General features: G+C 40.7%; 3 protein-coding genes across 8 annotated transcripts in view; 2 read left to right on the forward strand and 1 right to left on the reverse strand.

Moving 5' to 3' along the window:
• The first annotated feature begins 786 nt into the window (after positions 1-786).
• Positions 787-3,906, forward strand: ZFAND2A (zinc finger AN1-type containing 2A). 2 transcript variants are annotated; one of them, XM_062607977.1, is made up of 6 exons: positions 787-951; positions 1,551-1,645; positions 2,336-2,467; positions 2,600-2,751; positions 3,242-3,331; positions 3,759-3,906. In XM_062607977.1, the coding sequence occupies exons 1-6, from the start codon at positions 897-899 to the stop codon at positions 3,769-3,771; spliced, it is 537 nt and encodes a 178-aa protein (XP_062463961.1). In that variant the 5' UTR covers positions 787-896; the 3' UTR covers positions 3,772-3,906. The 2 variants fall into 2 exon arrangements, with proteins under 2 accessions (XP_062463961.1, XP_062463962.1); XM_062607978.1 differs by lacking the exons at positions 3,242-3,331; positions 3,759-3,906 and having other exon boundaries at positions 2,600-2,755.
• The window catches only part of CUNH7orf50 (chromosome unknown C7orf50 homolog), a 131,803-nt gene continuing 107,156 nt past the window's right edge, over positions 3,253-27,899 (forward strand). The window contains exons 1-2 of one of the 3 annotated variants that reach the window (XM_062607966.1): positions 3,253-3,331; positions 8,830-8,975. In XM_062607966.1, the coding sequence (XP_062463950.1) occupies positions 3,310-3,331; positions 8,830-8,975 (168 nt within the window). In that variant the 5' untranslated portion in view covers positions 3,253-3,309. Of the gene's footprint in view, positions 3,332-7,480; positions 7,505-7,546; positions 7,676-8,829; positions 8,976-27,899 lie in introns of those variants that run through there. The other 2 variants (XM_062607968.1, XM_062607967.1) reach the window with 2 other exon arrangements.
• Positions 23,842-27,798, reverse strand: GPER1 (G protein-coupled estrogen receptor 1). 3 transcript variants are annotated; one of them, XM_062607961.1, is made up of 3 exons: positions 26,789-27,456; positions 25,304-25,425; positions 23,842-24,629 (listed from the first exon to the last, which is right to left on the reverse strand). In XM_062607961.1, exons 2-3 carry the CDS (start codon positions 25,340-25,342, stop codon positions 23,934-23,936), a joined length of 735 nt encoding a protein of 244 aa, XP_062463945.1. In that variant the 5' UTR covers positions 25,343-25,425; positions 26,789-27,456; the 3' UTR covers positions 23,842-23,933. The 3 variants fall into 3 exon arrangements, 2 of the variants coding, with proteins under 2 accessions (XP_062463945.1, XP_062463946.1); XR_009962660.1 differs by lacking the exon at positions 23,842-24,629 and adding an exon at positions 27,490-27,798 and having other exon boundaries at positions 25,223-25,425; positions 26,789-26,936; XM_062607962.1 differs by lacking the exon at positions 26,789-27,456 and having other exon boundaries at positions 25,304-25,531.

Here is a 27,899-nt window from a genome sequence, read left to right on the forward strand (position 1 = left end):
ATCATTTAATCCAGCAGGACTGTGTTGTCGGGAAGGCCACAGCACCAGTGTGGCCGGCTGTAAGCTGGCACACACAGCAGGAGTCACACAAACATCACTTTGGCAAGGTGATGTGGAAGACCGATGAATGGCACATGCCAGTTCCAGTGTTGACAGCACAAACTGGCCTTTGCAGTCACCACCTGCCTTCCCAAAGCTCCTTTTTGCTCTCATAGCTTCACTCTGCATCTGAGTCATCTGCTACAGGAGAAAGCCAGGTGTTTTCCAGGGAGAGCAGGAGCAAAACAACATCTTGTCATTTCTCAATCCCGTAACGAATGTCATTACCCCAATAGTCCTCACCTCCTCTGCGCGAAACAAGTGTTGTTACACACATTCAAAGATCAGCATTTCTAACCTACACCTTGACCTCAAGGTGCCCCGTTCAAGCGAGGTGAACATTTAACACCACAGACCTACTGGGAAACTTTTTTATTCGGATGATTTGTGCAAACCCACAGCTGCAGCCGGGGCTTGTCCATCCAAACCAGTCCATACATGACAAAGTCCTGCAGCGGGATCCCGACCATCACCCTGCTGCGACGAGCAGACCCTCTCCCACGCAGGCCCACGGATGTGTTCGAAGTTTGACAGCGACCTGAATTAAGCATCACAGCCCACACAGATGCTCTCTGAGCCCTGACCAAAGGATGAAATCAAAATGAGAAGAGGTAAAGGGCTGAGTATCCTCTGGAGCAAACCAGCCGGACAAGGGCTCTCCGGGACCTCTCACACGTCTCCTGGGCGCATGACTCAGCACGTGGGTACGGAGCCCGGCTGAGTCAGCGGGAGGTCCATAAAGGCGACGCCATGCCCCGTGCCCTGTGTCCGGTCTGGGGTCCGAGCTCGCTGCCGTTATGGAGTTCCCGGGGCTGGGGGAGCACTGCTCGGAGCGCACCTGCAAGCAGCTGGGTAAGGAGTGCCCTCGGGGCGCGGTTAAGGGCTCCCTGCGCTGCCCGTGAGCGGGGATCCCCTGGGCAGCACTCGTAGGATGGTGCTTAAGGGACGGGTAGCTTGTGTACTGGAGGGTGCGGGTGTCCAGATATTGCACCCTGAGTCTGCGAGGCGCTCTGGTTGCTCGCAGATAGCAGTGCTGGTTCAGTGATCCCTTCTAAGTGAGTGGGGGGAAGGAGTAAGCTCAGCCCCAGTGATTTGGTCTCCTGTCTTGTTAGGGGATGCTTTCTAAAGAATAAAACTCTTTCGGAGTCTGAGCTTCGGCTTTGTGCTTCAATTCCGAGGTCCTGATTGGTGCATTGTTAAAGTTTCTGTGTTCGGGGTGCTCTCAGGGTATTTATGGCTTGAGTGGGTTGAATGCTGTGGACAGAAAGAGGGAAAATGCTTCACTCTTTCTTCTTTAGTACTGGTATTTGTGGTGGCACTCTCTGTAGAGGTAACTGTACTTGTGACTAGACAAAATGATTTGCTTTTGAGTTTCTGTAGCTTTCTGTGAGTGCTTTTACAGCTGCTAGCTCTGCTTCATGAGAATGCTTTCTTTTTTACTTTTCTCACAGATTTCCTTCCTCTGAAATGCGATGCCTGTGGGGAGGTCTTCTGTAAAGACCATATCCGTTATGATGACCACAAGTGTAGCTCTGCCTACAAGAAAGTAAGTTTGTAGGCATGAGTCAGCAATTCACACTGCTGAATTGTCAAGTCATGTATACAGTCTGCTCTGAAACTTTACATATGGTTACAGTAAAAATAGATGGGGAGCCACAAGAGTTAATGATACAGCTGAAGTTTGAGTATATAGAAACACAGCATTTCAGAGGTCAGTACCTCTGTGTCTTTCACTTATACCACATTGTCCCAGAGAGAAGTACTTTATATTTTAAGGAATGTATTATGGCTTAAAGCTTCCTGCAGCCCAAGTCCTTTAAGTTGGAGGACAGTAAACATGGAGCTACAGAAGAAATAACTAGAGTAAGTGGGGCCAGACTTAGATTTCTGGCCTCTACTTGGACTTTGAAGTGTTAAAAGGCTGCAATTCCAGAAAGCCTAGAAACATACCTAAAGTCAACCTACCCAGTATGTTGCTATAAACTGATATAGCAAAGTGTGCCTGTCTATTTTTTGGATAATGATTTGCAGTTACCTTTGAGAAGGTTGCCCTTAAAAGCATTAGTAAATGAGTAGAACATAAAATGCTTGTGATTAGGCTACTATCACCCATGGGTAAGGGAGGGAAAGGATAGAAAAATGAAGTTGCACTTCTAACAGTGGGTGTGATTATCTTAAAGGTTTTTTTTCCAGCCTGAATGATTCTATAGTTCTAATCTGTGCTGTATGTGCTTAGAATGTGCAGGTTCCAGTGTGTCCACTCTGTAATGCACCCATCCCTGTACAGAAGGGGGAAATACCAGATATTGTGGTTGGAGCCCACATGGATAAGGACTGCAAATACAACCCAGCACAGCAAAAGCAGAAGGTAAGGAAACTGCTGGTAAAGTCTAGACTGCCTTCCTAATGCTTGTGAAGTTAGGTCTTCTGACAGTAGAATGTGTAGAAGCTTGCTCTGTTTCATCTTAATTCTAAGGCTAGCTTTGTGTCCTCTATTTAGATCTTCACAAACAAGTGCTTAAAGCCAGGCTGCAAAAGGAAGGAGATGATGAAGGTTGTTTGTGAGCAGTGTGGTGGCAACTTTTGCATAAAACATCGCCATCCTCTGGATCATGACTGCAAAGGGAACAGCCACCCCATCTCCAAGGCAGGGTAAGCTGTATTTATGGTACTTTGAGCTCATTCCAAAATTTCAGAGCTAGTATCAGGGGCTGGTGGGGAGCTCAGACAATAGGGAATTCCATAAAGTAGTGGATAGATCAATAAAGTATCCACTATTTCCTCCTTGTATCTCAAGCTTAGTTTCTGCAAGTCTGTGAGCCAGGATAAGAGCTTGTCAAATGCTTTCTTAAAATTCTTCCTAGCTTATCTGTGTCAGTCTCTGCTAATTGAGAAGGGGTGCTGGCTAACTCAAGTACCCTTTGGGGTCTGGATCTAAATACTGAATCCTGATGTTCTGCCCAGCACCTTGAAGTAACCAAGAACAAGAAAAAATATCTTTCGGGTAGATGTACCTTCGTTGTTCTGTGCAATAGGACTTTAAGACTTGTGTGACAGATGGAGATAATTAAACTGGATGGAAGAGTGAAACTTCACTGGTGTGTACATAAGAGGTGCTGAGCCTGGTTGTATTTCTTTGTAGATATGCTGCTCTGATGAGAGCTTCTCAAGCTGCCTTCAAGTCAATAGGAGCAATTAGAGTGCCATCTGATGGGAGTCTGCAGCACAACAGGTACAAGCTGTAGAAGGGAAAAAGACAAACATAATTTAAAAATAGCCTTGTGTCAACATGATGTAGGAGTGCTGCTGTCCTGCCTCTAGCTGTTCTAGAACTGGTCACCTTTGCTTGGTGTTGGGAATGTAGTAGAGGTGTTCTGACAGCACAACTACATCTTGTCCATCCTGTACTGCTTAAAGTTGCTATATAGACAGAAGTATTAGGACATCAAATTGTTTTAATGGCAGATTGGTCTTCCACCTCCCCTGTGTGAGGCTTGGTCAAGTTCTGGAAAAATGGTGTGTCAGCACAATGCTGAGGAGAGCATGGCAAACATTGGTATTACAGTGAATGGCCCAAGTCCTTCCTTGCTGGGCTGGATCTGCTTGTGACTGAAAGTTTTAGGCATGTAACTCTTACGGTGTATTCTTATGTCTTTCAGATGCAGACAGTAGAGGCTTTTCACATCTGGATCAAACCTCTGTCTACTTAATCTTGTCTATAGATCTCTAAATTTTTCTATGCAATTAACTTATTTTTGTATGAGAGTGTTTTGTGCATTCAATAAACTGTTGCCCTTTCTAAGCTAACTTTGTTCTTGTATTTGGGATAAGATCTTAATATTCTGGAAAATACTCAGTGGAGGAAGCTGAGCAGTGGTGGTAGGAAGGTGTCTGAAATTGGTGAGAAAGCCAACTTAGGTAATGCTAAGTCTCCCATGCTAACTACAAGTTTCCCAAGATGAAAGTCTGAAATACAAGCTGCTGTCATACATGTCAATCCTTTTGGAAGTGACCTGGCACACAGTGCAGCATTCTGCTTGACAAATGACATACATCAACATGAAGTGAGTTTTTACACCAACTGCCTTTTGGTTTCTGATAGTCATTGGAAGTACTTGATGTATAAAAGCCGTACCTAGCTTTCCTAGGCCCTCCCTAAGCAATTCACTGAAGGCTAGTGCTCACAGACGTATGTGCAGTGCAATTCTTCATAATTTATTGCCCCTTAGAAGCCTGGAAATGCATGGGTATTTTTTGCAGTTTGGAAGGGAAAAAGGAAGCCAGATAAAGCAGCATTAACTGTTTGCCTCATGTAATGACAATGAGGCCAAAATAGTGTTGTCTAGGGAGGCTGGTCTTGCTGCTTTCCTGAAAAGCTTAAACAAATGAAGACACAACAGATAGGCTCCATCTATTATCCTGATCAGCTGTCTTGGCTCTTTAAAACTGCATGAATATCCAGCTGCTTAGCTTGAGGCTTGAAATATTGTAGGCTGATGAAATGGAAATGTGCTGTTAATGAACAATGCTAATTCCCCAGCTGGGATCTAAGTAGGCCTCTCATCCAGCTAATTGTAAGGAAAAATGCCAAGGCTTACTGATGGTGTCAGGAGGTCAAGACCTCAATTTCATGTGTCATTGGAGCTGTTCCTCTGCACATTGGGGCTGGTGGGCTGAAATGTTGGTTTAGGACTAACTGGAGGGTAATTGCAGTCCCTTGCATCACCTGCAGCTATGAGTGCCCACTGCTGTTCTGGTGTGGTGGGAAGATGAGCAGTTTGCATAGTAGAAAATGCTGTGTTCCTTGACCTGGGAAAAATGATCTTTGATAAAGACTGTAGGGGATGTGAGCGTTAAGTGCTATAATGTCTATGTTTTATACAGCCTTGAGGTTGTACTGCAGCTGTGCGAAGACTGCTGTGTGCCTCTGAAGAGGCTTAATCCTTAGAGTACAAATGCTGCCTAAAACAGAAATGTGGATTTATGGTCTTTGACAGGGGTAGCGTGTAAACAACCACCCTAGTGAATTGCAGGCCTTTCATCTGAAGGGGCAGATACAATGTAATTTCTGGTCAACACAGAACAAAATACCTGTGCTATCTTATTACATAGGGCCAAACGTTATTATCTTATGCAGCAGAAGTTTTTGACGAAGGCTGAAGCCGCATGAACGACTGTAGTTTGCCAAACTACGTATGTAGTGTAGGTGTGAGTTACTGCTGCTAATTCCATGTAGTCTGTTCTTATGCAACCATGGTCAAATTTGTGACGTGACAGTATCTGCAATACTGTGTTTAACCACAGGATGTCACAATAGGATATGTAATTAAAAAACCCGATCATTATTTTAGGAAGTCTAAACACAGAAAACATACCTTCCCTATTCACATTGGAACAAAAATTAAACCTCTAATTTTAGATGCCACCATCTGCTCATTATCCTCTGTGCTCTAATGCCGTAACACATCCCTAGCATCTTACTACAGTATTGGGACTTCTAGAATCTAACTGGCTGTGCATTCCCAGACAATGCTGTGCACCCTACTGGTGGTGTTGGAAGGGGCTTCTAGTGAAGACCGTGTCCTAGAGGCTTTGTCTGGGACAGCAGGATTGGCACCCCATGATGAGGGGAGGAGGTGGAAGGAGAGGAATGGCAGAAAGTGTGATGCTGCCTTGGACAGGAGTAGGAAGCAGGTTTACCTCTTCCCATCGGTGCATGTACAGGGAGCTACCACCAGTATCTGCTACCACAGCAGCTACTGGGATCAAACTTAATGAAAACAAAAGCCCTGTTTCAGGTTGTCACAAAAAAAAAAAGCAGCTCCATCTATGTATGTGCTTGTGGTAAATGTTTTTGCCCTCAAATTACTGAGGGGAAATGGGAGTGTTTGTGCACATGGTATTTATAGAAAATGAAAACATGGAAACCAATTTGTTCCCTAGAAGCCTAGTCCTAGGAGCTGTTTTCTTGCCCTCTCAAACCGCAGCGTCTGCATCTTCCCATCACGTTCCCTCAGACCCGATGGGGACAGCAGATAACGCTGCCTCAAACACACACAGCCTTTAGGATTTGCTGGCTGGAAGGCAACACCACTGTCCAGAAAGCAGCATCCCACTGCCTTAGCCGCTGGCACGGCACTCGCGGGGTGACACAGGTGCCTCCTGTGGCCGGCAGCGCTTCGGCTTCCATGTGGGGAAACTGGGTGTCCTGCACAGTCCGTGCAAGGGTGGGTGCTGCCAGATCTGCGGCTCCCTGTCGGGCCCTGGTTGGATCCCTGTCGAGCGCTGGCTGGATCCCTGTCGGGCCCTGGCTGGATCCCTGTCGGGCCCTGGTTGGATCCCTGTCGGGCGCTGGCTGGATCCCTGTCGGGCCCTGGTTGGATCCCTGTCGGGCGCTGGCTGGATCCCTGTCGGGCGCTGGCTGGATCCCTGTCGGGCGCTGGTTGGATCCCTATCGGGCCCTGGTTGGATCCCTGTCAGGTGCTGGTTGGATCCCTATCGGGCACTGATTGGATCCCTGTCAGGCGCTGACTGGATCCCTATCGGGCCCTGGTTGGATCCCTATCGGGCTCTGGTTGGATCCCTGTCAGGTGCTGGCTGGATCCCTATCGGGCCCTGGTTGGATCCCTGTCAGGCGCTGGCTGGATCCTTGTCAGGCCCCGGCTGGATCCCTGTCGGGCGCTGGCTGGATCCCTATCGGGCGCTGGTTGGATCCCTGTCGGGTGCTGACTGGATCCCTGTCAGGCCCTGGCTGGATCCCTATCGGGCCCTGGCTGGATCCCTGTCGGGCCCTGGTTGGATCCGTGTCGGGCGCTGGCTGGATCCCTGTCGGGCCCTGGTTGGATCCCTGTCGGGCGCTGGCTGGTTGGATCCCTGTCGGGCCCTGGTTGGATCCCTGTCGGGCGCTGGCTGGATCCCTGTCGGGCGCTGGCTGGATCCCTGTCGGGCCCTGGTTGGATCCCTGTCGGGCGCTGGCTGGATCCCTGTCGGGCCCTGGTTGGATCCCTGTCGGGCGCTGGCTGGATCCCTGTCGGGCCCTGGTTGGATCCCTGTCGGGCCCTGGTTGGATCCCTGTCGGGCCCTGGTTGGATCCCTATCGCGCGCTGGCTGGATCGCTGTCGGGCCCTGGTTGGATCCCTATCGCGCGCTGGTTGGATCCCTGTCGGGCCCTGGCTGGATCCCTGTCGGGCCCTGGCTGGATCCCTATCGCGCGCTGGCTGGATCCCTATCGGGGTGCGGGTGGGCCCCCGCCAGGCCCGGGAAGGGTTCGGAAGGGCGGCGCGGTCCCGCCCCTTCAACGGGGAGGAGGTGGAGACCTCTTCCGTGGCGGATCGCGTCGCGGAAAGGTGACGTCACGCGCACACCCCAGGAACCGGCCGAGCACTCCTTGCAACGCGTGTTCCAGGTGGGCGTTTCAAGTCTGAGCGAGGCTTCCTATTGGCCAGCCTGTGGATTGGCATGATGAGGGCCAATCAGACGCCTCTGTTCTCTCCTTGTAGCCAGTGAGAGAGAGGGGGCGGGCCGCGGCGCCAAGCGTGGGGCTCGGTTAAATGCGCGAAGGAGGCGGGATCGTGAGGTGCGTGAGGGGAGCGGGTGAGGGAGAAGGAGGGTGCCCGGTGTCCCGCACTCCCCGGGGCCGCCGTGAGGCGGGGGCTGTCCCTGTCCCGCATGGGGGGGTCGGGAGGGACGCCTCTCAGGAAAGGAAACGCAGCCCCGGGGGCCTGGGGTGGGAAGGCGGCGGTTCGGAGCCTCCCCCGCGCCTCCTGGGGCCTGCTCCCGCCGGGCCTTGCTGCATGTCGTGCCTGAAGTGTCCCTGTGGTGGAGATGCCGGGGTCGAGCTTCGTCAGGCTCTTACCACCTCCTGCTGTGAGGGTTTGGCTGTATGGGTGCCTGGGTTTTGGGCTGGTTTATCTTTCAGAGTGTGCTTCAAGCTAAATACTTGTGATGGAGACAGCTGTTGTGTGTATGCTGTTACACAGAAAGCGACTGTGTTGGGGCAGCTGTTGGAAGCCCCTGAAATCAGATCTTCTTTCAGAGAAATAATATGCCATTACAACTAGATCCGATTTTACGACCAGGTTCTCTACAGCTCCTGTTTGCTGTTGCCCTCAAGTCATTGTAAAGTGAAAGATAAAACTCAAAAGACGTAATTATTTAGGCATGCTTTTCCCCATTAATCTACGTAAACCCAGGAAAACTTGAAGTTTCAGAGAGAACTTACAGTTTAAAGCTATCTGTTTAGTAATCAGGTAGGCTTACTATTGGCTTGTGGGTATGTGTGTATGCACACGTGTATTAATGAGGTGACTGTGACTAAGTCACATGTATTAATTTTGCGGAGAGGTCTGACTGGTGTTACCTGAGGTGAACAACTGATCAAACAGTTCAGTGTGATGTGCTGTAACCTGCAGCAAGCACAGCATCTGTTATGGGGGATTACTGCCAAGAGGGTCAGTGAAGCGTTCACAGAGTGGGCTTGAGAGGACGGTATGTGTTGAGTTTTCTACAGGAGAATGACATTCTAGTTCTACAGTAGCCTAACTGTGCTGTATTCCTAAAGGAAACAGGATGGAAGTTCTCCAAAATGGATAAAAATTCAGTGCAGATGTGTGTTTTGTAGTTAAGTGGCCACAAATCATTCTCACACCAGTGTAATTATAACTCTGTATACAAGATTGATGTTTAATATAAAAAAGGGTTCTAATTCCAGTTTTGTGGTTTCTGTTACAGAAAAGTTTTGGTTTAGAATGTCGAAAACAAATGTGGAAAAAAAGAAAAAGAAAGCAGAAAAAAGAAAACAGCTAAAGCAGTGTGTGGCCCAAAAGGGAGAGATGGAATTGGAAACTGAACCAAAGAAAAAGAAACAAAACCTGCAGGTAAGTTCTCCCATTTTTGACTGTTTAATTCAATAAAATGTAGGTATTGTTACCTGTGATGTGAGGGGTTCAGGATCCAGTACTGAGGCTGAATGTGCTGTTTGATTCAGTTGCAGTGGTTCCTTGGTGCAGTATACCCAGTGCAAAATCTAAAAGGTGAAGATAAATTAAGCCAAATCTAGATATGGTTGTATCAGTTGTATCAGGTTGTACGTGTTTGCTTTGGATGCTTCTGTGAGAGAATGAGTGAGAGAATGTGGTGAAAGGTGGACTAAATGACTTGAAGCAACTGTCATATGGCAGTATAGGCATAGTATAAGTCTTCATGTGATCCTGAGTGGCTGGACAAACATGAAAGATATTTTCTTGGAAACCCTCTTGATATTTGGGCAGAATGTCAAGTGGCCAGAAGGTGTCAGCAGTCTCTTTGTGTTATTGAACATTTTATGAATTAATTTTATAAGCATGAAATTAGCAATATTGAGTTGTTATTTAAGTGGAAACTTAGAGCTGTAAGTTTTTTGTGGTGGAAATGGTACATAAACAGGGTAATTCAGTTCTGCTGCTCTGAGTGGTTACTGTAGAATGTGGATCAAAGAAATACGAAGTGGCTTGATAATGTCAAGAAGCAGAGAAGAGAAGGCAAAGGACTTCCAAAGGACTTTTTCTCAGGACTTCTCAAGGTGATGTTAAGTCATGGTCTTAAAAACTCTCTTAGGTTTCCTGACCTAACATAAAATAGATGTGAAAAGCTGTTGTTTGTTTATCATGAGATGTATAGGTAAATTGAGATCATAAGGTGGGCTGATGCCAGACGTATGAAGTTTAACCATGCCAAGTGCAAGGTTCTACGCCTGAGTCAGAACAATCCCAGGCACAGCTACAGGTTGGGCAAAGAAGAGATTCAGAGCAGCCCTGCGGAGAAGGACTTAGGGGTGCTGGTCGATGAGAAAATGAACACGAGGCGGCTTCAGTGTGCGCTTGCAGCCCAGAAAGCAACCGTATCCTGGGCTGCATCAAAAGGAGCGTGACAGCAGGTCGAAGGAGGTGATCCTGCCCCTCTACTCTGCTCTCGTGAGACTTCAGTTGGAGCATTGTGTGCAGTTCTGGTGTCCTCAGCATAAAGAGGACATGGAACTGTTGGAACAAGTCCAGAGGAGGGCCACGAGGATGATCAGGGGACTGGAGCACTTCCTGTATGAAGACAGGCTGAGAAAGTTGGGGCTGTTCAGCCTGGAGAAGAGCAGGCTGCGTGGAGACCTCATAGCAGCCTTTCAGTATCTGGAGGGGGGCTATAGGGATGGTGGGGATGGACTATTCATTAGAGACTGTAGTGATAGGAGAAGGGGTAACAGGTTAAAACTTATCCAGTCTAAACTTCCACGGTTTATAAGGAAGAAATTCTTTACTGTTAGGGTGGTGAGGCACTGGAATGGGTTGCCCAGGGAGGTTGTGAATGCTCCATCCCTGGCAGTGTTCAAGGCCAGGTTGGACAGAGCCTTGGGTGACATGGTTTAGTGTGAGGTGTCCCTGCCCATGGTGAGGGGGTTGGAACTGGATGATCTTAAGGTCCTTTCCAACCCTAACTATTCTATGATTCTATATAACTAAAAGGTAGTACTTCTTATTTTGTTATTAGGCTTTAATAAAGTTCATTGGCAGGAATATTTTTTGAGAGGTTTTTCATGCATAAGCATCTCTAGCTATTACATTTAGAGTTTGTGAAGTGTAGTATACTAACAGCCAAGCTATTGGCAGTAGATAGTCAGAGGTCTGTAAATTCATGCAGTTATGTACTCAGCAAAAATGTTCTTAAGTAGGAAAAGATTGCACCTTTGTCTATATCAGAGCAAAAATAGGAAATCTGGTGTTTACATAAAGGGAATGTTTCTCATTTTCTATGTAGGGTGTGTATTATGGACTTTAGGTTCACAGTACTATAATTCAGTTTGCATGAGAATAATTTTCTAGCATAAACCAGTGTGAATTTGAAATGTCAAAATTAAAAATATATTGCTTGTGTCAATTTCATGTAGAAGTAGAAAAAGTCCCTGTTGGGCTTCAAACCCTTTGCAAGTGGGACCTTTTTGGACCATCTGATGTCAACTGATAAATTCTTGGACACCCCCCCCCCCCCCCATTAGTTTTTGTTGGCCATGCAGACTGTAGGAGTGCGAAAGAAAAAGCAAGTGTGAAATGCAAAGGAGAATCCTTAATACTATTGGGGAACACTACTAGGCACAACAGTTCCTGGGATTATAAAAGTTGGTGTCAGTGGGTGGCTTAAACATGTATATAATGTTAGTTTTAGGGAGTACCATATAAGGTCTATGACAAGCCATTTTTTGGCGTCAGCTTTATAAGCTGTAATTGTTGATAAAGTGTAAGTTAGTAGGCCACTTTTTTCTTTTTTGTTTGAAATGGCTGTAGAGAATAAAAAATGTTTAGGCAGATCTTAAAACAATTTTACTTCAGAAATGATTAATGGAAGTTACCTCTTTGCCCGTTTATGATGATTGTTCAGGATGTATGCTCCCAGCCTTGGGTGATGTACTCAGTTAAGTCACAGTGGCAGTTATGCTTCAAAATGCTTTTGGTCACCAAACCTTGACAGCATGAAAACGTAGTATAAAACAAGGTAAAATTGGTTTGTGTGTACAGGAAGATCAGGAGGCATTCTGAGGCTGCAGTGATATGCTCGGTTAGTCGGGATGGTTCCAAAGAAGAAATTTGGAACAAAAATTAAGGCAACTGCTGAGAATGTTTATTTTGCAGCCTTACTTTAATTTTATTTCTGTTACTTTAAAATAAACTGGAACCTTGATATATTTACAGAAATTCCTGAATCATGATGACTGGACTCTGATGAGCTGTGATTGACTTTTAATGCGGCAGCTGAATTAAAGAAAACTTTTTTGGCATTCTTAAAGTAAGGATGGGTGGACTCCAGTTTCTCCTGAGGAGTCTTATATGTGATGGAAAGACCTCAAAAGATAGCTGTATGACACATTGCTTTTGGTGGGAGAGAGCTTTCACTGGTTCATTAAGTCACTTTCATGTGATTTACTTTTTTTTTTCCTATTCTAGTACAGCACTTTTATTAGTCTCCAAAGTGGAAAATGTAAATCTCTTAATTGATTTTGTTATAGAGCTGCAGGCAGGCAAGTTGAAATGTATCTGAAGTGACTGGATTTAGTCTACATTGGTCACTCCTTCCTGAAATTCGTTTCAAAAAACTCTTACCAGCCTAAGACCAAAGCATTTTTCCTTGGAACAGCTTGACCTTTCAGAGTGATCTTGATGTTTTATTGATTTTCATCTACTCAATTTCTTCTGTTTATATTAAATAGCAATGAGCAATTCAAGACCAATATAAATGTTTTCATGAATGATCTTAGGGCCCCACAGTTTTAAATGACACATGTCTAATGGAGCTGAGCAATGCAAGTTTTAAAACTTAATTCAGACCTGTGTTTATTCTGACATTTTCATAACATTACTGTTTTATTAAGCTGCTTGGCAATAAACCTTGGATTTTAAACATTGTTTTTTATTGTTTGTTTTGTTTAAATGCCTGGATATCAGTTTTACTTTCTTCCTTTCATTGGTTTTGTAGTTTACTAACAGGCTTGTATGTTAATCCTTCTGACAGTTTACATTTATTCTTTTGACTTGTCAAGTGACACAGGCATAAAGAAGAGAGATTTAAAATGTGCCGTCTTCACTGGTGGTTTGAAGTTAAATACTGGCTTCTGAAAGAAAAACTTTCTGAAGGACCTTGTCTGAGACAAATCAACGTTGTCTCAGTTCTCTGAAAAAAAATCTTTATGATGTTGTTAACATGTCATCTTGAAATAACAAAAGCATTAGAAGTGCTTGTTTGCAATTCCCTTGTCTGGCTTCTGTTTATGGATTTCCTCACTTTTCAGAATTTCAGCTGCCTTAGTGCCACAAAACTTACTGAAACAGCACTACTGACACAACACTGTAGATAGGGAACAACATGTGGTTGCTCTTTTTATGAAGGCTATTTGAGTTATACCCAGAATGACCTCACTGTATCAAAGGATCCTTTAACCTTATAATTTTAAGGGGAAATCTTGTTTCTCCAGTTGTTGTTTTCAGAGCTGCAGGGTTTCCACAGAACAGTAACAAATTCTTCTAGAGCTGAACATCTATTAGGCAATTTATAATCCATAGAAAACAATATTAATTTCCTGGTTTTCCCAATTTAGTCTGGTAAACATTGTAACTTCAAGGAAAGTTACACTAATTAAGAGGCAGTCAGTCTTTATGAATCAAATCCTGGTTGAAGGGTACTTTAGATAAGGCTCATACAGTCAGTGGGTTCCTTGTATGTTCCTTGCTATCAGCATTGCAAATGGTTGGAGGAGGAGGAGGAATTAACGTTTTCCCCAGATAAAGGCATAATCAGTGGGAAAGGAATTTAATTTTTGAGATTCCATACGGATAATACAAACAATGGCAAATAAACAAGTAGCTCATGGTCTTTCTTTACTCAGAGGGCTTGTGTGCAGGTGCCCAAACAGGAAGATCTGTTTGCTAAATGGAAAATGACAAAATTTGTAGTGAAAAGGTTTTTCTATTCAGCTTTTTTGAGGTTATCAGAAAGACCAATAAGGAGTTACTAAGCTAGTACTACAGCAGAGCAAACCACAGGAAAATGATTCTTTAAAGTCATTATTTGTAGTGGTGGAGAACCCCATAAAATTATGTTTAAGCTGTGGACATAAATGTTTTGGCATGAGCTTGGTGGAATAGCTGGGAATATTACTTTGATATGATCTCTAATGCTGCTTGTCATGAGGTAACTGGGGTAGTAATTTGAATGCTTAATAAATGAAAACCAGGCATTCATGCTACAAACTCCATCGAGCAGATACTGTAAAGCAATCATCAGAAAGTGTATTTATTTATTTGACAACCCACTAATTCGTATCAAAGCCTGTTGTTGAAATATTGAGCTGTGGATGATTTGCGAACAAACTCACTAATCTCTTATTGTTCCATTAATTATTTTTCTTTAGTTAATGGGAAGTTTATCTTGTAAGCATCAAAATAACATGCTATGTATTTTCCCATCCTAAAAAATGCAATAAAGTTACAATGTAATGTGATGTTGCAAGATTTTCTTCTGATTACCAGGCTACCAATATTAGCTGTATCTTGTATGCATTAAAAATGTATTTTGGCAACTGTTTGCATTGCAATTCCACTATCAACACTTCCTGAATTTGTTTTGTTTGCTTTACTGGCTTAATCCTCTGCTGTATGCATTAGTGTTATCACAGAATCACACAATGGTTTGGTTTGGAAAGGACCTTAAAGCTCATCCAGTTCCGACCCCCTGCCATGGGCAGAGGCACCTTCCACTAGAGCAGGTTGCTTCAAGCCTCGTCCAGCCTGATCTTGAATGCTGCCAGGGATGGGGCAGCCACAGCTTCTCAGGCACCCTGTGCCAGTGTCTCACCACCCTCACAGTAAAGAACATTATGCAGGGTTATTATTTTTGTTTAAGACATGTAGAAAAAAGATATTAAATCTTGAAAAAAGGAAAGTAAATTCCAAAAAGTTAATTTTATTTTGCATAACCCCATAAAATATCTTGTTTTGTCTTTTTGACAGTCTTTGAAGTATTTCTAACATACAGATAGAATTTTGTCCATATTATGACAAGAAGGTGACATAATCTTTCATATTTTTCCCCCGTCTCCGATGCCTGATGTAAGGATGCATCAGCAGTTAGCAGTGGTCTGGTGATAAAGGGGGGTGGGTGATAGCTATTTCTCAAAACGGCGAAGTTAAATGTCAGTATGGATATTAGTGTGCTCTTGTTAGTCTGCTGGTTTTGATCAGTCTGTAATTGAAATGTTGAGCCTATTTCTCTTGGGCTTTCAGTTGAATGTTTATTCTTGGTTTATTTGTAAGGTTTTTCTTACTTGCGTAGACAAGTTTACTGTTTGCTGGCCCACTGGCTTCTTAGTGCCTTACTATATGATGGCCTTCATGATAGTTGAAGAACAGTCATGAACCTACAAATTCATTTGGCATTTCTGAGTCACTGTGTGACACATTACTTGATGGTTTGTCTGCTTTCTTATCTATGCAATATTTCTAAAATGAGGAAAAAGAAAATTAAAAAAGCTCACCCAAACTTTGAGGGTAGAGCTGCTTATGGGACTGAAACATTTGTTTCCTGTGAAGACTTTTCCATCAGAATATTGATAGAGTTGCTTTAAATAGTCTTATTAATTTAGCCATACATTTATTTAGTTATTAAAAGGGGTAAATTTGATTGTTACACAATATAGTGTTAATAGAGAATAGGAGGCCTTTTGTAAACAGGCAAGCCTAAGGAGGTACAAAACAGTGGCTGAAATATGGATATGCATAGATTAGGCTGAATAATTTTACATTCCTTTGAAAATTATTTTTGTAACGGTAGGAACAGATTTCCCAGGAAAGAGTATTCACAGCTGGGAAAACAGTTGCTACTTTGAAGATGGTTTTCCCAGGCGAAAGGCTCACGTCCCCAACTGTGTTCGGTATAAACAATATGTGGTGTGCTTCTTACTTTTGTTTAAAGGAATTGTGCATTCTTCATTACATATTAACCAGCGAGAGTTTCATGCTCATTCTGGGGTTTTGCCTTAATCTGTAGACATTGAAAGTTAATTCTTCACTTTTATTAATATAACCAAGGTACTAAAGTGAGTTTGGTGGTGAAACACAACCGTCCCTCCTTTGCTATTAAGAAGGGAAATTCTTCATTCTCTTCTTGGAGCACATACTTGATGTTTCCTCTCAGCCCCTATTTTTTACTTAGTGCTGAGACCTTCCTTGATGGTTCTTGTTAGGTTTCCAGTATAAATCTTTGCTTTCATGACTTAGCTGCAAATACTTTCACAAAATGGAAATTCAGCACAGGATTCCCACCTGTGGGCTGAATTTGGTAACAGTTGTCTAGCAGTTGTTGGAGTAAGGAGCAGAGGGTAGGTCTGCTTGACTGCAGGTCGCTCAGCTCATCCAGTGACAACACTATTTTCTGCCTCTTGTCAGTAATGATTTTTTGGGGGGTTCTGTGTTAATAACTTCCAACTCATCATAGAGAGAGATCATAAATGAAAATGGCTGGAAAACACCCAAATTGCTGAATGTAGAAAATTTGGCACAAACCCTCAAAATATTTGTAAGTTCAGTTAAAAAAAATAAAGCCCCGTTACATGTTTGAATTCACAAAATGTATTCCATTTGGCAAGAAATTAAGTTGTAAGCTTGAAAGGATAAATGTTTGCTACACTCTGATAGAGGATAAAGAACAGAGAAATAGGCACTCAGAGGCAGGTTCTTGACAGGGCTTGAAATTTGGAAGTGTGCACAGTATAAGAGATTAATGCAAGCCTGATTCTTGTGTATTTGTTACTTCCTCTTTATTGTTTTTGGTACTATTTTTTTAAATGTTAATTTATCAAAAAAAGCCTCAAATAGGACAGACTTGGATATTTAAAATATGCTTATTCTAAAAAGCAGCTGTTTTTTCCCCGTCTTTGACAGAATGATAGCTTTTTCTATTTTAAACAATATGGGAGTCTGGCATAAGGATTTTAATAAAGTACAGATCATTGTGTGTTAATGGAACAGGTTTAAAACAACCATCGCATTTTGGATCAGATAAAGGGGGGATGATAGCTGCTTCCACAGTATGAATGAGAAACTAGAATTATTTCACCAGAGGTTTCCTTCTCTAAAATACTTTTTCTGTTTTGATCTAATATTGTGAACCACAGGAAAGATTAGTCTATGTATGTTAATAAATTACAGCATAGATAAAATGGCCCTTGGGTATTAGATCAAAGCCACAGACATTAATCCATAATTGGAAAGTGCTTGTCTGCTACATCCAACAGGTAATTAGAACAGAAAATTCATCTTGACTTTTAGAAGCTGCCTGAAATAATGACGGTATAAGCATGAAGGTATTTGACAGGGGAATCTCTTGCTTAAAGAACCAGACTCTGTCTTTTGAATGCATTTACCTGTTTCTAATTGAATCCCACAAGAGTTCTGCAGGACATTGAACAGAAGATCATTAACTAATGTTTTATTAAATTTCTCAGCATTATCTTAATAATTTGCATCTGTAAACCAGGCTTTTGCAAACAGCATGTATACCCAAGGGAAGACAAAACTCTGCTTCTACCATCTTACAGTCTGAAATGTTGAAGTTCTTCAGAGAATGTACTGAAGACTTAGAGCTGCATCGCTTAAAAAGGGAGCAGAGAGGGTTATATAAAGGAGATAGCAAATCTTAAGTATGCATGTTTCTAATAATTGTCATTCTATCCTACCTTTACATACGGAATCATAAATGGGAGTTATTAATATTTACCCACTTGTAAAATAACTAGGTGGTTACGAACTGTTACACTGAGCTGTAATATAAAACTCACTGAAATCAGTCATGGCCTTTTAGTGGGACTCGATGTTGACTTTGGAGCCTTTATGTACCTCATTGGCTGGTTCTTTTTTTTCTAGTTACCTTTGGAATAGGCAAGGTTTTCCTATTTTATTATGAAATGCTTATCTTCCATTGTCCAAGTCTGTAGCTCCATGACTTCCTAAAGGCATTTTTAACAAACCTGTGGGGTTTGGGGTTTTTTTGATTGTTTGTTTTCATAAGTCTTGTAATAAAATCATCTGGCCAAGACCCAAAAGGTCTTATGCTGTATCAGAGAGTCAAGAAGAGCACACATCTAGCAGGGGATCCTTGTGGACCCCTTGTTACGGACAGAGTGCGCCATGAGGCCTCTGTGATCTGATGTCATTTTTAGCAACACATCTGCCAGCAAGTGTCTGCTTCTAATCACACGGCGTTCAATGGGCCATGCAGAATCAGGCATCTTTACGTTACAATACAAAAGTAGCATCACATTTCTCACTGTTGTAAGAATTGTAAGCATTTAATATCAGAAGTAACAGTTCTTGACTGTACGTATTTGAAAACCAAGTGTGTTTATAAATATATTCTTACAGGTGTCACTATTTGTATTATCTTCTTGTCTTACTGCTTGGTCATCAGATGGATGTTAATCACATTGTTTAAGTGAGCTCTTGCCTTGATTTCTTTCTCCATTTGCTGTGTGCACTTCACTCATAACTAAGTACTGGAACACAAGAGTTAACAGGTTACTGCAGTCAGGTAAAGGCTGTTTCTCTTTTGTAGCTCTGAATGGGGAGAGAATGAAAGGAAGAAAATCTATTTGTCATTATATTATCGTTTCTATTGAGAGAATGCCCAGGAAAGGAAATGTTTTTGCTGCTGAGGCAGAAAGCCAATTTATATCCACCACTATTAGGCAATTCTACCACCAGGCTCTTTCTGTAGAAATAGTTTTAACTTCAATTTCTAAGGATAATGTAGCACTATTCCAATAATTTTCCTGTTTCTTTAGTATGTCTTTTTTTCACAGTTTTTCTGAAGTCTATAAAGAAAACACATTCTATGCAATTTGAAAAGGTTTTTAAAACTTTTTCAGTCATTTTGCTTGCAGGTTGAGAGAGCTGGGTCTTGTAAGCGAAGTTGCTGCTTTGGAAAGGCTTACCCTGCTGCATTAAAGGCTTATTTAGAGTAGGTATATTAAAAAAGTTAGGGTTTGCTTTTTGGCAATGCATATTTAGAACTTGAAAACTTCTGTATATATCTGTAGCAGACTGTTTGAACAATTTGAGATCATAGGTTGGAAACTTGAATGTGGTTTTGTCATTGGGGTTGAACAACTTCAAAAGCCATTTTAAATGGTCTCACACAGGTTTTATAAGACTTAGAAAACCACCTCTAAATTTTGTAGTGGAATTCACTGGACATAAGTAAAATAACTAAAGTAGCATGTAAGAGGCTGGGTTGGAAGTAGTGAGCAGATCTGGAGTATCTGAAGTCCTGAGGAGGAATTACTCTTCTGTTGTCATCTTGGGTGGCTGGCTCAGTGTGCAGTTGTTTATTCTTAGCTCCTGGCTGTGTCATGCTGCCATAAGATGGAATGGAAATCTAAAAGGAAGGCAAAAGCTTGAGGCTGGAAGTTTGGTGTATCATATGTCAATGTGGAATAAATAGTTTGGACAATGCTGTTGAGGAAAGGACACCTAAATTATAAATATGAATGGAGGGTGTTCAGGTTTTCCAATCTAGCGTGTCTCTCTTTAAAACATAGCTCAGGGCACGTACCGCAGTATACCTCCATGGCAGCAGGGCTTAAGAGTGTACAGAAAAGATGGTCTGTATGCATGTCTTAAAAATCACTTGTTCCCTATCCTCTGTCATTGCAGACTTAATATAAGTAAGATAAAGTGCAATTCCAAGGTGGAAATGGTTTATTAGTGACATATTTATTAAGCAGAAGGTAATAATAATAATTTCTTAACATGAGCAGTCCCTGAAGGAGGACTGACGGGGCTGCTGGAGATGTCAATGGTAATGTAAGACTAAACTTACATTTCAGATGTAAGATTATGTTGCAAAGATTTAATCAATTGAATTAAGGAATTTGTCCCTATGCTCTTCTCTGATGACAGTTTTAAATATTTGTCTGATGGTCTGAATGAGACATTTGGAGTGGAACGGAAGGATGCTGTCCCTTAAATTAAAATCAAACCCCGATCTTTGTTGTTTTCAGTCAAAATCAAATTAATTCATTGGTTCACCTTCATGAATAGCTATTAAAATTTAAACCTGCCTTCTTCATACACAAACTTGTTTTTCTTGCTTAATGCAGAAACAAGTCCACATGGAATTAAATGATAATCAGGGTTGAACTTGACATGCTTTTACTTACGGTAAACCACTTTTTAATGCATTTTTTAATGCATTTTTTAATGTGATGATCCTAACCATTTAAAATTGTTCAGACAACCTTTTCCCTTCTGCAATCTTACTAAACAGCTGAGAGAATACAGCAAAATCCTTCCACAGGAAAAAATTCCATTAGGTTCTAACATGACTTGATGCCTGGAAGAAGGATTAGAGCCTGCACTGGACAGGCAGTGAATTCTGTTTAAAACACAGATACTTAGTCTGAAATTCTAAAAGCATTTCCTTGTTAAAACTTTGTGCTCAATGTTTTCTTATGAGCTTGCCTCTGCAAATTTAGAATGGATTTCCTATGCCAGATAAGCCATTTTTGATTAATAATAGAAATGTCAGATTATGTTGGGGAAATAGAAGATGAATCTGTATCTTTTCCATTTACTAGAAACAGTATTGAAGAAAACAATGTTTTAAGAATTCTGATTTTAATTTTGTTATTTATTTTATAGCCTATCTTGTCTTTTGGAATTGGTGGATTGGCTATTCTGAATGCCGGTGTTCTCATTTTCTGTGGAGAAGAGAGGAGTGACTTCTCTCACATGTTGTCTTTATTATGTCAAAATCTTGCAGAGAATTTGGGATTGCCTGACTCGTTGTTTCAAATTGGCTTTCACATGCCCTCACATCATGGAGCACTTTGCACAAATGGATCAAGCTTTAACTTTAGGCAGACTGTGGGGGTTTTTTTAGGTGTGGATGTGTTGTGTCTGCACAGTCAGTACTTAGTGTGTACTCCCAATATTGTTACAAGGATGCAGAGTTACAGCATCTCTTTAATGTGTTTAAATGGCCTCAAATAACTATTTTTCTCATACATTTTGACACAGCTGAATGAAGACCGTTGCTTTCAATCACATCAGGTTCAGACTGGTGCTGGTTTGTGCAGGTTGAATTTATTTTGTTTCTAGATACTCAGTAATAGTTTGTGCATTCAAGACCTTTTTGTGTTAAGGTGTTCTTTTCAAAAGCAGTTAGTGGTTTGAGGGATTCTTTAATTTTATTTCTTCATTTTTTTTCTTTTTCTCTGTGTGCTTTCCTTAATATTAGTCTTTTCTTGTCTGGAGAGTTGACATAGACTATTACAGTAAAGATTGTAAGCGTCTGTGATAAACAGGTTTTTAAACTTCGTAGTTTTTACCGCTGTAGCATTTTAGGGAGGCATATGGAATCCTTTTCTTAAACAATTTGAGAGAGACCAGACAGAAAAGTGAAGAAGTTATATCAAAATTCTTACTCCAATTCCCTCTTTGCCTACACTTCAGAAAAGGTTTTCTTAAATGTTCCTCACACTTTTTAATTTTAAAGAAAACTACATAAAGCACAGGTCTTTTTGGTTCACGGATAAGCCATGGTAATGAGTTACTGCAAGGTGATAAGCTGCAGAAAGCATGTTCTATATACAAATATGTGAAAGTTGTATGGCATTTCTGTAAATGCTACTTTGTTCATAGTTGCTGTTAAAAAAACCCTAAACTTTTGGGAAGAAGTGTGCAATTTCCACTTGGGAGAGTACTTTTTATTTAAACAAAGCGATTGTTTAAATTTAGTCATTTCAGGCACAGTTCATAAGCCTGTACCAAAATACCGACATCGGGAAACTCATCAGGTAGCTTAGATTTGTCATTTGGTTTTAAATATTCAATAGGTCATTTCAGCTTGAGTAAATACTATTTTCTTCATACTATAGTAATCTGTTCTCTACTAGATTTCACTGTGATAGCAGGACATTATTGCATATGATTGTGTAGGAACAAACTATTTCATAGTTTCATATGCATGACCAGGTATTTGATATTATTGTCTGTTTATTATCATAAGCATCTGAGCAAAGCCGCTTTCTTGGTTTGTTACCTACAGTGGTGATGAAAGGGCTTCTACTGTAGCCTTGATCAAAACCCAGATTCTTTTATTGGAAGGAAGGAGGAGGGGAAAGAAGTTTACTCTTATCAAAACAAAATAAGCAACAACTACAACAGGGAAAGTGTATTTCTGTAACCCCAAGTACGTTATTTATTTGTGGCAAGTGTCAAGATGACACAAACCTAATACATCTGTTATCTCTGAAGATGTGTCTGACTTCACAGAATTGTATTGCCAAGAGAATTATCCGGTCCTTCAGTTCTGTGTTGTCTAAAATAGCCATCTTTCAAGGTGTGATTAATACACATTGGCAGTCCCTAGGACATGAGTAATTGTGGCTAATTCTAAAGTGAACATATGAGGAAGAAGGGCAGCGTGTGATGGAGCAAGGTGCTGTGAATTTCTTGCTAAGTGTTTGGTGATTTGTCCTGTGCAGAGAAGGTATGGCATTGCTTGCACCTTTCTTGGGAGATCTGTTTGGTGTTCTGCAGGGAAGATGTGGCTAAAGGACGTTTTTCCTTAGACTGTGATTAGCAGTCACTTGCCAATAATCAGCAGTTGCCACAAACTCCACCCTGCAGTTCCTGTTTCACTTGCAGGAATATCTTAGCTGTCTATTTCAAATTCAGTCATCGTCTTGTGGCCTTTCTGTTTATAGGTCAGGTCTTTTGTGACCAAAGCTTCCACTAGGAAGCTCTAAATATTTCGTGAGAAATATGAGTGGAATCATTGTTTTCACTGTTGGTTTTTTTTTTATTGCTTAGTAACTTTAGTTATTTTGTGTGTATCTTTAAAAATTCTTTAAAATCCATTGATGTGCTAATTAATTCATATATGACATTTGAAAATAGAACAAAGCATCTTATTCAGCAGAGTTCTGGTGCTTAACTCAATGAGCACAAAGGTGAAATGAGTTTGTTTACTTCAGAGATGCAGCAGGTGATGTTTTAATGATCTTGCACACTAATCTCTAGCAACTTTATAGCTTCCTCTGAACAAGTTCAGCAGTAACTTGTGCTAAACCTCAATCAGATTGAAACCCAAGTTATTTTCTAGCAGAAATTGAAACCTGTCATTTTCAAGTACATGATGCTAACCTTTGTTTTCTTAGTGTAATCAATCTTCAGATGAACAAAGCAACCAACATGCACCTTAAAATCTTGAAAGGCCAGTAGTTTCTGGGGATGGGATGAAGGGTGCACAAATTGCAGATCTGATAATAACTAATTAACGCTCCCAATTGCATAAATTCTCCCTTCCTAAAAGCTTGGGCTTCTGTCATTTTCATAAGCATTTTTTATACTCTTTTGCAAGAACGAAACTTTAAAGCCACAGCAGTTTGTCCTGACAGTCAATAGGCTGCTAAATGTAAAGAGATCTTGTGTAACTTGCATTTAAATCCGAAGGCAGATATGAATGTAGGTATATGTGCACCGGTCTTTTTGGCGAAAGGCCCAATTATGTCTGTCCTGGGAAAGATTGTCTTGGGCAATCCTTAGAAGGTAGAATGAAGCATTACATTTTGCTTCTGTGAAATTCTTTGTGATGAGCAATATAGTTACAGGTGATTTCAGTTTTGATCAAGTGCTGATGTAAACAGTAGATTACATTTATGAGACGAAAACTAACCACTGCTCTAGATTATATTAAGATTTAGAGAAAGCTCATCATGGAAGACATGCTAGAATACAGTGACAATAGTACTCTGTAGTTCTTTTAAGCAAAGTAATTTATCTTAACATACATGGATTAAAAAAATCAATGTTTTCTGCATCTCCATGTCAATAAGTTGTAATGATTTTTTTTTCCCCCCACTGCTATGGCAGCTTCATTATTTCGGTGGAAGTACTTTATATACACCAGCAAAGTAGCATCTCTGATCAGTGGGTTACATCTGGAGTCTTTGTACCTCAATAAAATTCCCCTTCATATTGTTGTTCATACATATGTAATATAAAATAAAGCTCCTTCAGTGCTCAGCTTTTAATAATCCTGTTCATAATTAAATCTGACTAAAACATGCTTCTACATTTAAGTCTTGTCATAAAAACATTTTGAATATAAACCTTCAATACCCAGTAGAGTAATACTAATATATATATATATGCACACACACACACACACGCAAATGCACTTTTTTTTTCTGTTAGTAGAAAGCATTTTGTTCACTGTTTGCACAACTTCACAGTCATATGTTTTATACAGCTACTCCTAAATCAGACTTCTGATTGCTCATTACTGTCAGGAATGACAGATGTGAAGGCAGCCTGACAAAAGCGATGCAATGTTGACATTTTTGTTTTCTGTTCAATGTACAGTCGCAGTTTGTCTCTGAAGGTTTCCCCTAGAAAACTGTAAATTAAAGGGTTCAAACAGCTATTAGAAAAAGCTGCTAGGTTCACAATATGTCCTGTTAAAGGATAATCATGTCTGAAGGATGGGCTGCTTGAAGACACAGGCTCGCTTTTCTTTTGAAGAAGTTGAACACTAATGAAGACGTTTTCAGGTAGCCAGCAGATAAAGAAAACCAAGACAACAACAAAAATCATTCGAAGAGCCTTCTGTCGCCGCAGACGAAGACTCCTGTGCTTGTGGGCTTTTATAAGAACTCGAACAATTAGTGAGTAACAAAGACCGATGATCACAAAGGGGATAATAAACCCCAAGGTTATTTCTAGCCATTGGATTTCTTTTACATCTGCAAAACAAAAATAGACCTCTCCGGTGTGTTGTAAATGCACAGCTGTAAATGGAACTAGTGCTGCAGAAATAGATGCCATCCATATGAGACCACAGCTTATTCTAGCGTGTTGCATAGTGCGAAATATGTTGGACCTCATTACTTTTGCCAGTGCTATGTATCTGTCAAAACTCATCCATGTCAGAAAGAAAATGCTGCTATACATGTTGATCTGAAGGAACAAAGACATAAAGGTACAAATAATAGTGATATCGTAATACTTTTCATCAAGATTAAAAACCTCAATAAGAGAATCAGCAACTAAAATGAGATCAGCTACTGCAAGGTTTATGAAGTAAAGGTCTGGAATAGTCATTTTTTCACGAAAGCTTATGTTGACAACCAGTATCAGAATGTTTCCTACAAAACCAATGGGAAAAAGAAATATTGTGTAAAGACATGATAAGAAAAGACCAATAACATATTGTTGGTGTTCTGATTTGTCAGCTAATCTAGAAGATAAGCTTTCATTACACAAATGTGATCCATTTAGGTTGAAAGCTGTGCCATTACATATAATGGGTGATAATGAGGCAGAGTAAGCTTCCATGGTTGAAATATCTGCGGAAAAGATACTAGTACTCACAGTTTGGTGGTAATGCCAAAAAAATCAGGGTTTTTGTTGTTTTCAGCCAAGTTCAAGGTAAGCATTTTGATTGGATTGAAAAAAGATGTACACTTTCATTTAGGAAATTAAAATTCTTTAGAAAAATTAGTTAACATTGAAATATAAGAGTACATAGAGTAAATTTCTTAAGGTTTTTTTTTTACAGGATGCTATATACATCACAAATGAGAGAATTTGCAGTTCCTGTATGCCTTAAAATCATGTAGGAATCTTTTTACCATTATGGTACTTGGGTCTCTGTAACAAAAGCTTTTCATCAACGGTGTTTCTTCATGCAGGCTGGAAGGTAGAGTTTTAGCTCCATTTGTTTTCTTTTAATACTCAATGAACATCCTTGGACCTGCAATTTGTAAATGGAAAATGATTAATCTCATAATCCAGCATTGTACTACGTGCCATAGGCTTCTGCTAACTTAACATCCACAGATGAGGTTGTAGAAAACATCATGTTTGAGTATATATACAAAGGTTTAGTTAAAATTATTTCATTTTGCTCTAGATTATAGTATGTCATGAGGGCAGATCTGGAAAAATTTTGTGTGCTGTCAGTATTGGAAAATGTAAAAATAGAGAAAATTAGATGAGTGAGTTTAGTCAACAGAGGAAAAAGCCTTATCTATGTTTATATATGTGTGTGTATATGTATATATGATGTATATATTTATTTCGTCATCATCTTGTAAGGCTGTTAAGTAGCAGTCTGTGTCTGAGAAGGCAACAGATAAAAAGCAGTTGGTTCCTCCTGCTTTCAGTAGGAAGGAAAGTCAAGTCTTGGAAATAAAGGTAATACAAGCAGCATATTGATTTACACCAACACTATTATACTCAATTTGCTTTTCTTTGGGATTAATTATGTTGCACTGACTTCCGGATAGGAATGGAAAATACCAGTTATCTGATTTGTTTACTTATATGCGGTGAATGGTATGGACTTAAAGGATTGCTGGAAGTTTATTTAAAAGGAATAAAACAAACAAAAGACACCGCAAACAAATAAAACAGCGATAAAATTATAACTCAGGGTACTGTGTGTGAAGTTTTAAATATTGTGAATTGCTTTAATCTTCATTTTACTCCCAAACCCTTGATTTTAATGACACTAAAACATAATAAAAAAAGTTGAATTGTTTACTAGTAAAATTCATGCATATTTCCACATTTTAATGACTCAGTTCCTGCTAATTTACAATCTGGGGGAGAAAAAGGAGCAGACCACTAATGGAGCAGGAGTGTAGAATATTTTCAGTCAGAAATACAGCTCTGAGTTTGCTTAAATGTATTCCTATTAACAGAAGTAGCTAGCAGACACTTAAAGAAATAAAGGTTATCGGTTCCAAAGCTTTTATTTCTTAATGAAACAGGCATAAGTACACAGTAGCTGTTGCTGTGTTTTAAATCATCATTATAATGTCAATCTTTATGTTAAAATATCCATATGAAGTTACACTTATTTGAAGCAAGCTTGGTGTTTGTTTCAAGCAGCGATGGGCGTCAGACATGAGCTGTTGGTTTTTATGTAACATCCTTTTATTTTTGAATAAGGCAGTAAAACTGCTTTAAATACAAGACAAGTTAACAGTCTCAGCAGTTGATTTTAAAAGGTTGGTCTATGGTCAGGTTTTAGTTACACCTGAAAGGCCACCAAAAGCCAAGCAATTACAAGCATTACAGGTAACCATGTACTGTGAAACACTTTATTTTACCTTAATTCCATTTCTGCAGAGCTGATTTTTCCTCCGGTCAACAGAAGGCTGTTTCTTGCTCTGGTACACGCTTAATAGATGTGCCAACTTCAACAGTCGTGTCCGGGAGAACTTGCATTTAGGTGTGTAAAGCTGCAGCGAATGCCACCTGTTGATGATGCAGCAGTAAAAAACATCATATAAAAGTCTATTCTGCTTTAAAATGTCTTAAATAAAGGATAGTTTACAGCAGCAAAATGCAGATCTTGCTGCATGTCCTTGGCAATAAAACAAGCTTTATAGATTCCCAGGGTTGTTCTAATTTGTGTGCAGTTGAAGTGCTGCTGAACAGCCTTATAAGGCTAGAATTAACCCTGTTTCTGCTGGTTTCTTTTTTACTAGGGCTAGTCAAGCATCTTTTCTCTCATATTTGCTCATTTTATTGTACCTTATGTTCATTTCATCCTCCTTTCTGCCCCTAGCATTTTTAAAGGTTATGTAGTTCATTCAAACCTACAGCTCAGCTGATCAATAATGAAGAGATTTATTTGCTGATAGTAACTAAGCGTGTTCTACATAGATAAAAAGCAATAGTTGCTGTTATATGCAGTATGATTTTAAAAGCCCCTGGACTATCCAAAGAGTGATATTCTATTGAGAGTAATCTAGCAGCTGCAAAGGGTCATTTGCTGAACTGACAATATAAATTCCAGTTTTCCTACCTTCAAGTTGATCCCATTTTGCCTATTTGTATTTAAATTTTCAGGTATACATCATCATCCTCATGTTTCTTACGATTGCTCAGCTGAAAAATCACATGGATAAAACAAGCCTATTTTGCAGAGAATGTGGAGCCTCAGCCTTGCATAAACCCACCAGTGTTGCAGGTGGAGTTTTGCATTTCATCTGTAGGGGGGAAAAAAATCTACTTGACATTTCCAGAAACACCACCTGCTGGTGGCCAGGGTTCTTAGAACAGGAAGAAAGTTAAACCTTTCTCATAAAAGAAATAATTTCTGTAAATTGCTTTTTAGGATGACACTGATCCAATTCCCGAATGTTAAGTGCCATAAATGGATATGCTGAAATGGATATGCTGTACATTGATGCATTGTTCTGCTGCTACAGGAAT

The sequence above is a fragment of the Pezoporus occidentalis genome, unplaced genomic scaffold (genome assembly GCF_034315485.1).
Source record: "Pezoporus occidentalis ecotype Australia unplaced genomic scaffold, CSIRO_AGI_Poc_V1 ctg128, whole genome shotgun sequence".
NCBI classification, from domain to species: Eukaryota; Metazoa; Chordata; class Aves; order Psittaciformes; family Psittacidae; genus Pezoporus; species Pezoporus occidentalis.

What these genes read in the sequence shown, in the direction of transcription:
- ZFAND2A (XM_062607977.1), top strand. Translation starts at nt 897, where the DNA reads ATGGAGTTCCCGGGGCTGGGGGAGCACTGCTCGGAGCGCACCTGCAAG. An exon ending in GCGCACCTGCAAGCAGCTGG is followed by an intron (nt 952 to 1,550) that starts GTAAGGAGTGCC and finishes CTTTTCTCACAG; the next exon opens with ATTTCCTTCCTCTGAAATGC. An exon ending in CACCCCATCTCCAAGGCAGG is followed by an intron (nt 2,752 to 3,241) that starts GTAAGCTGTATT and finishes ATTTCTTTGTAG; the next exon opens with ATATGCTGCTCTGATGAGAG.
- GPER1 (XM_062607961.1), bottom strand. Translation starts at nt 25,342, where the DNA reads ATGAAAAGCTTTTGTTACAGAGACCCAAGTACCATAATG. An exon ending in GAGACCCAAGTACCATAATG is followed by an intron (nt 24,630 to 25,303) that starts GTAAAAAGATTC and finishes TTGTTCCTTCAG; the next exon opens with ATCAACATGTATAGCAGCAT.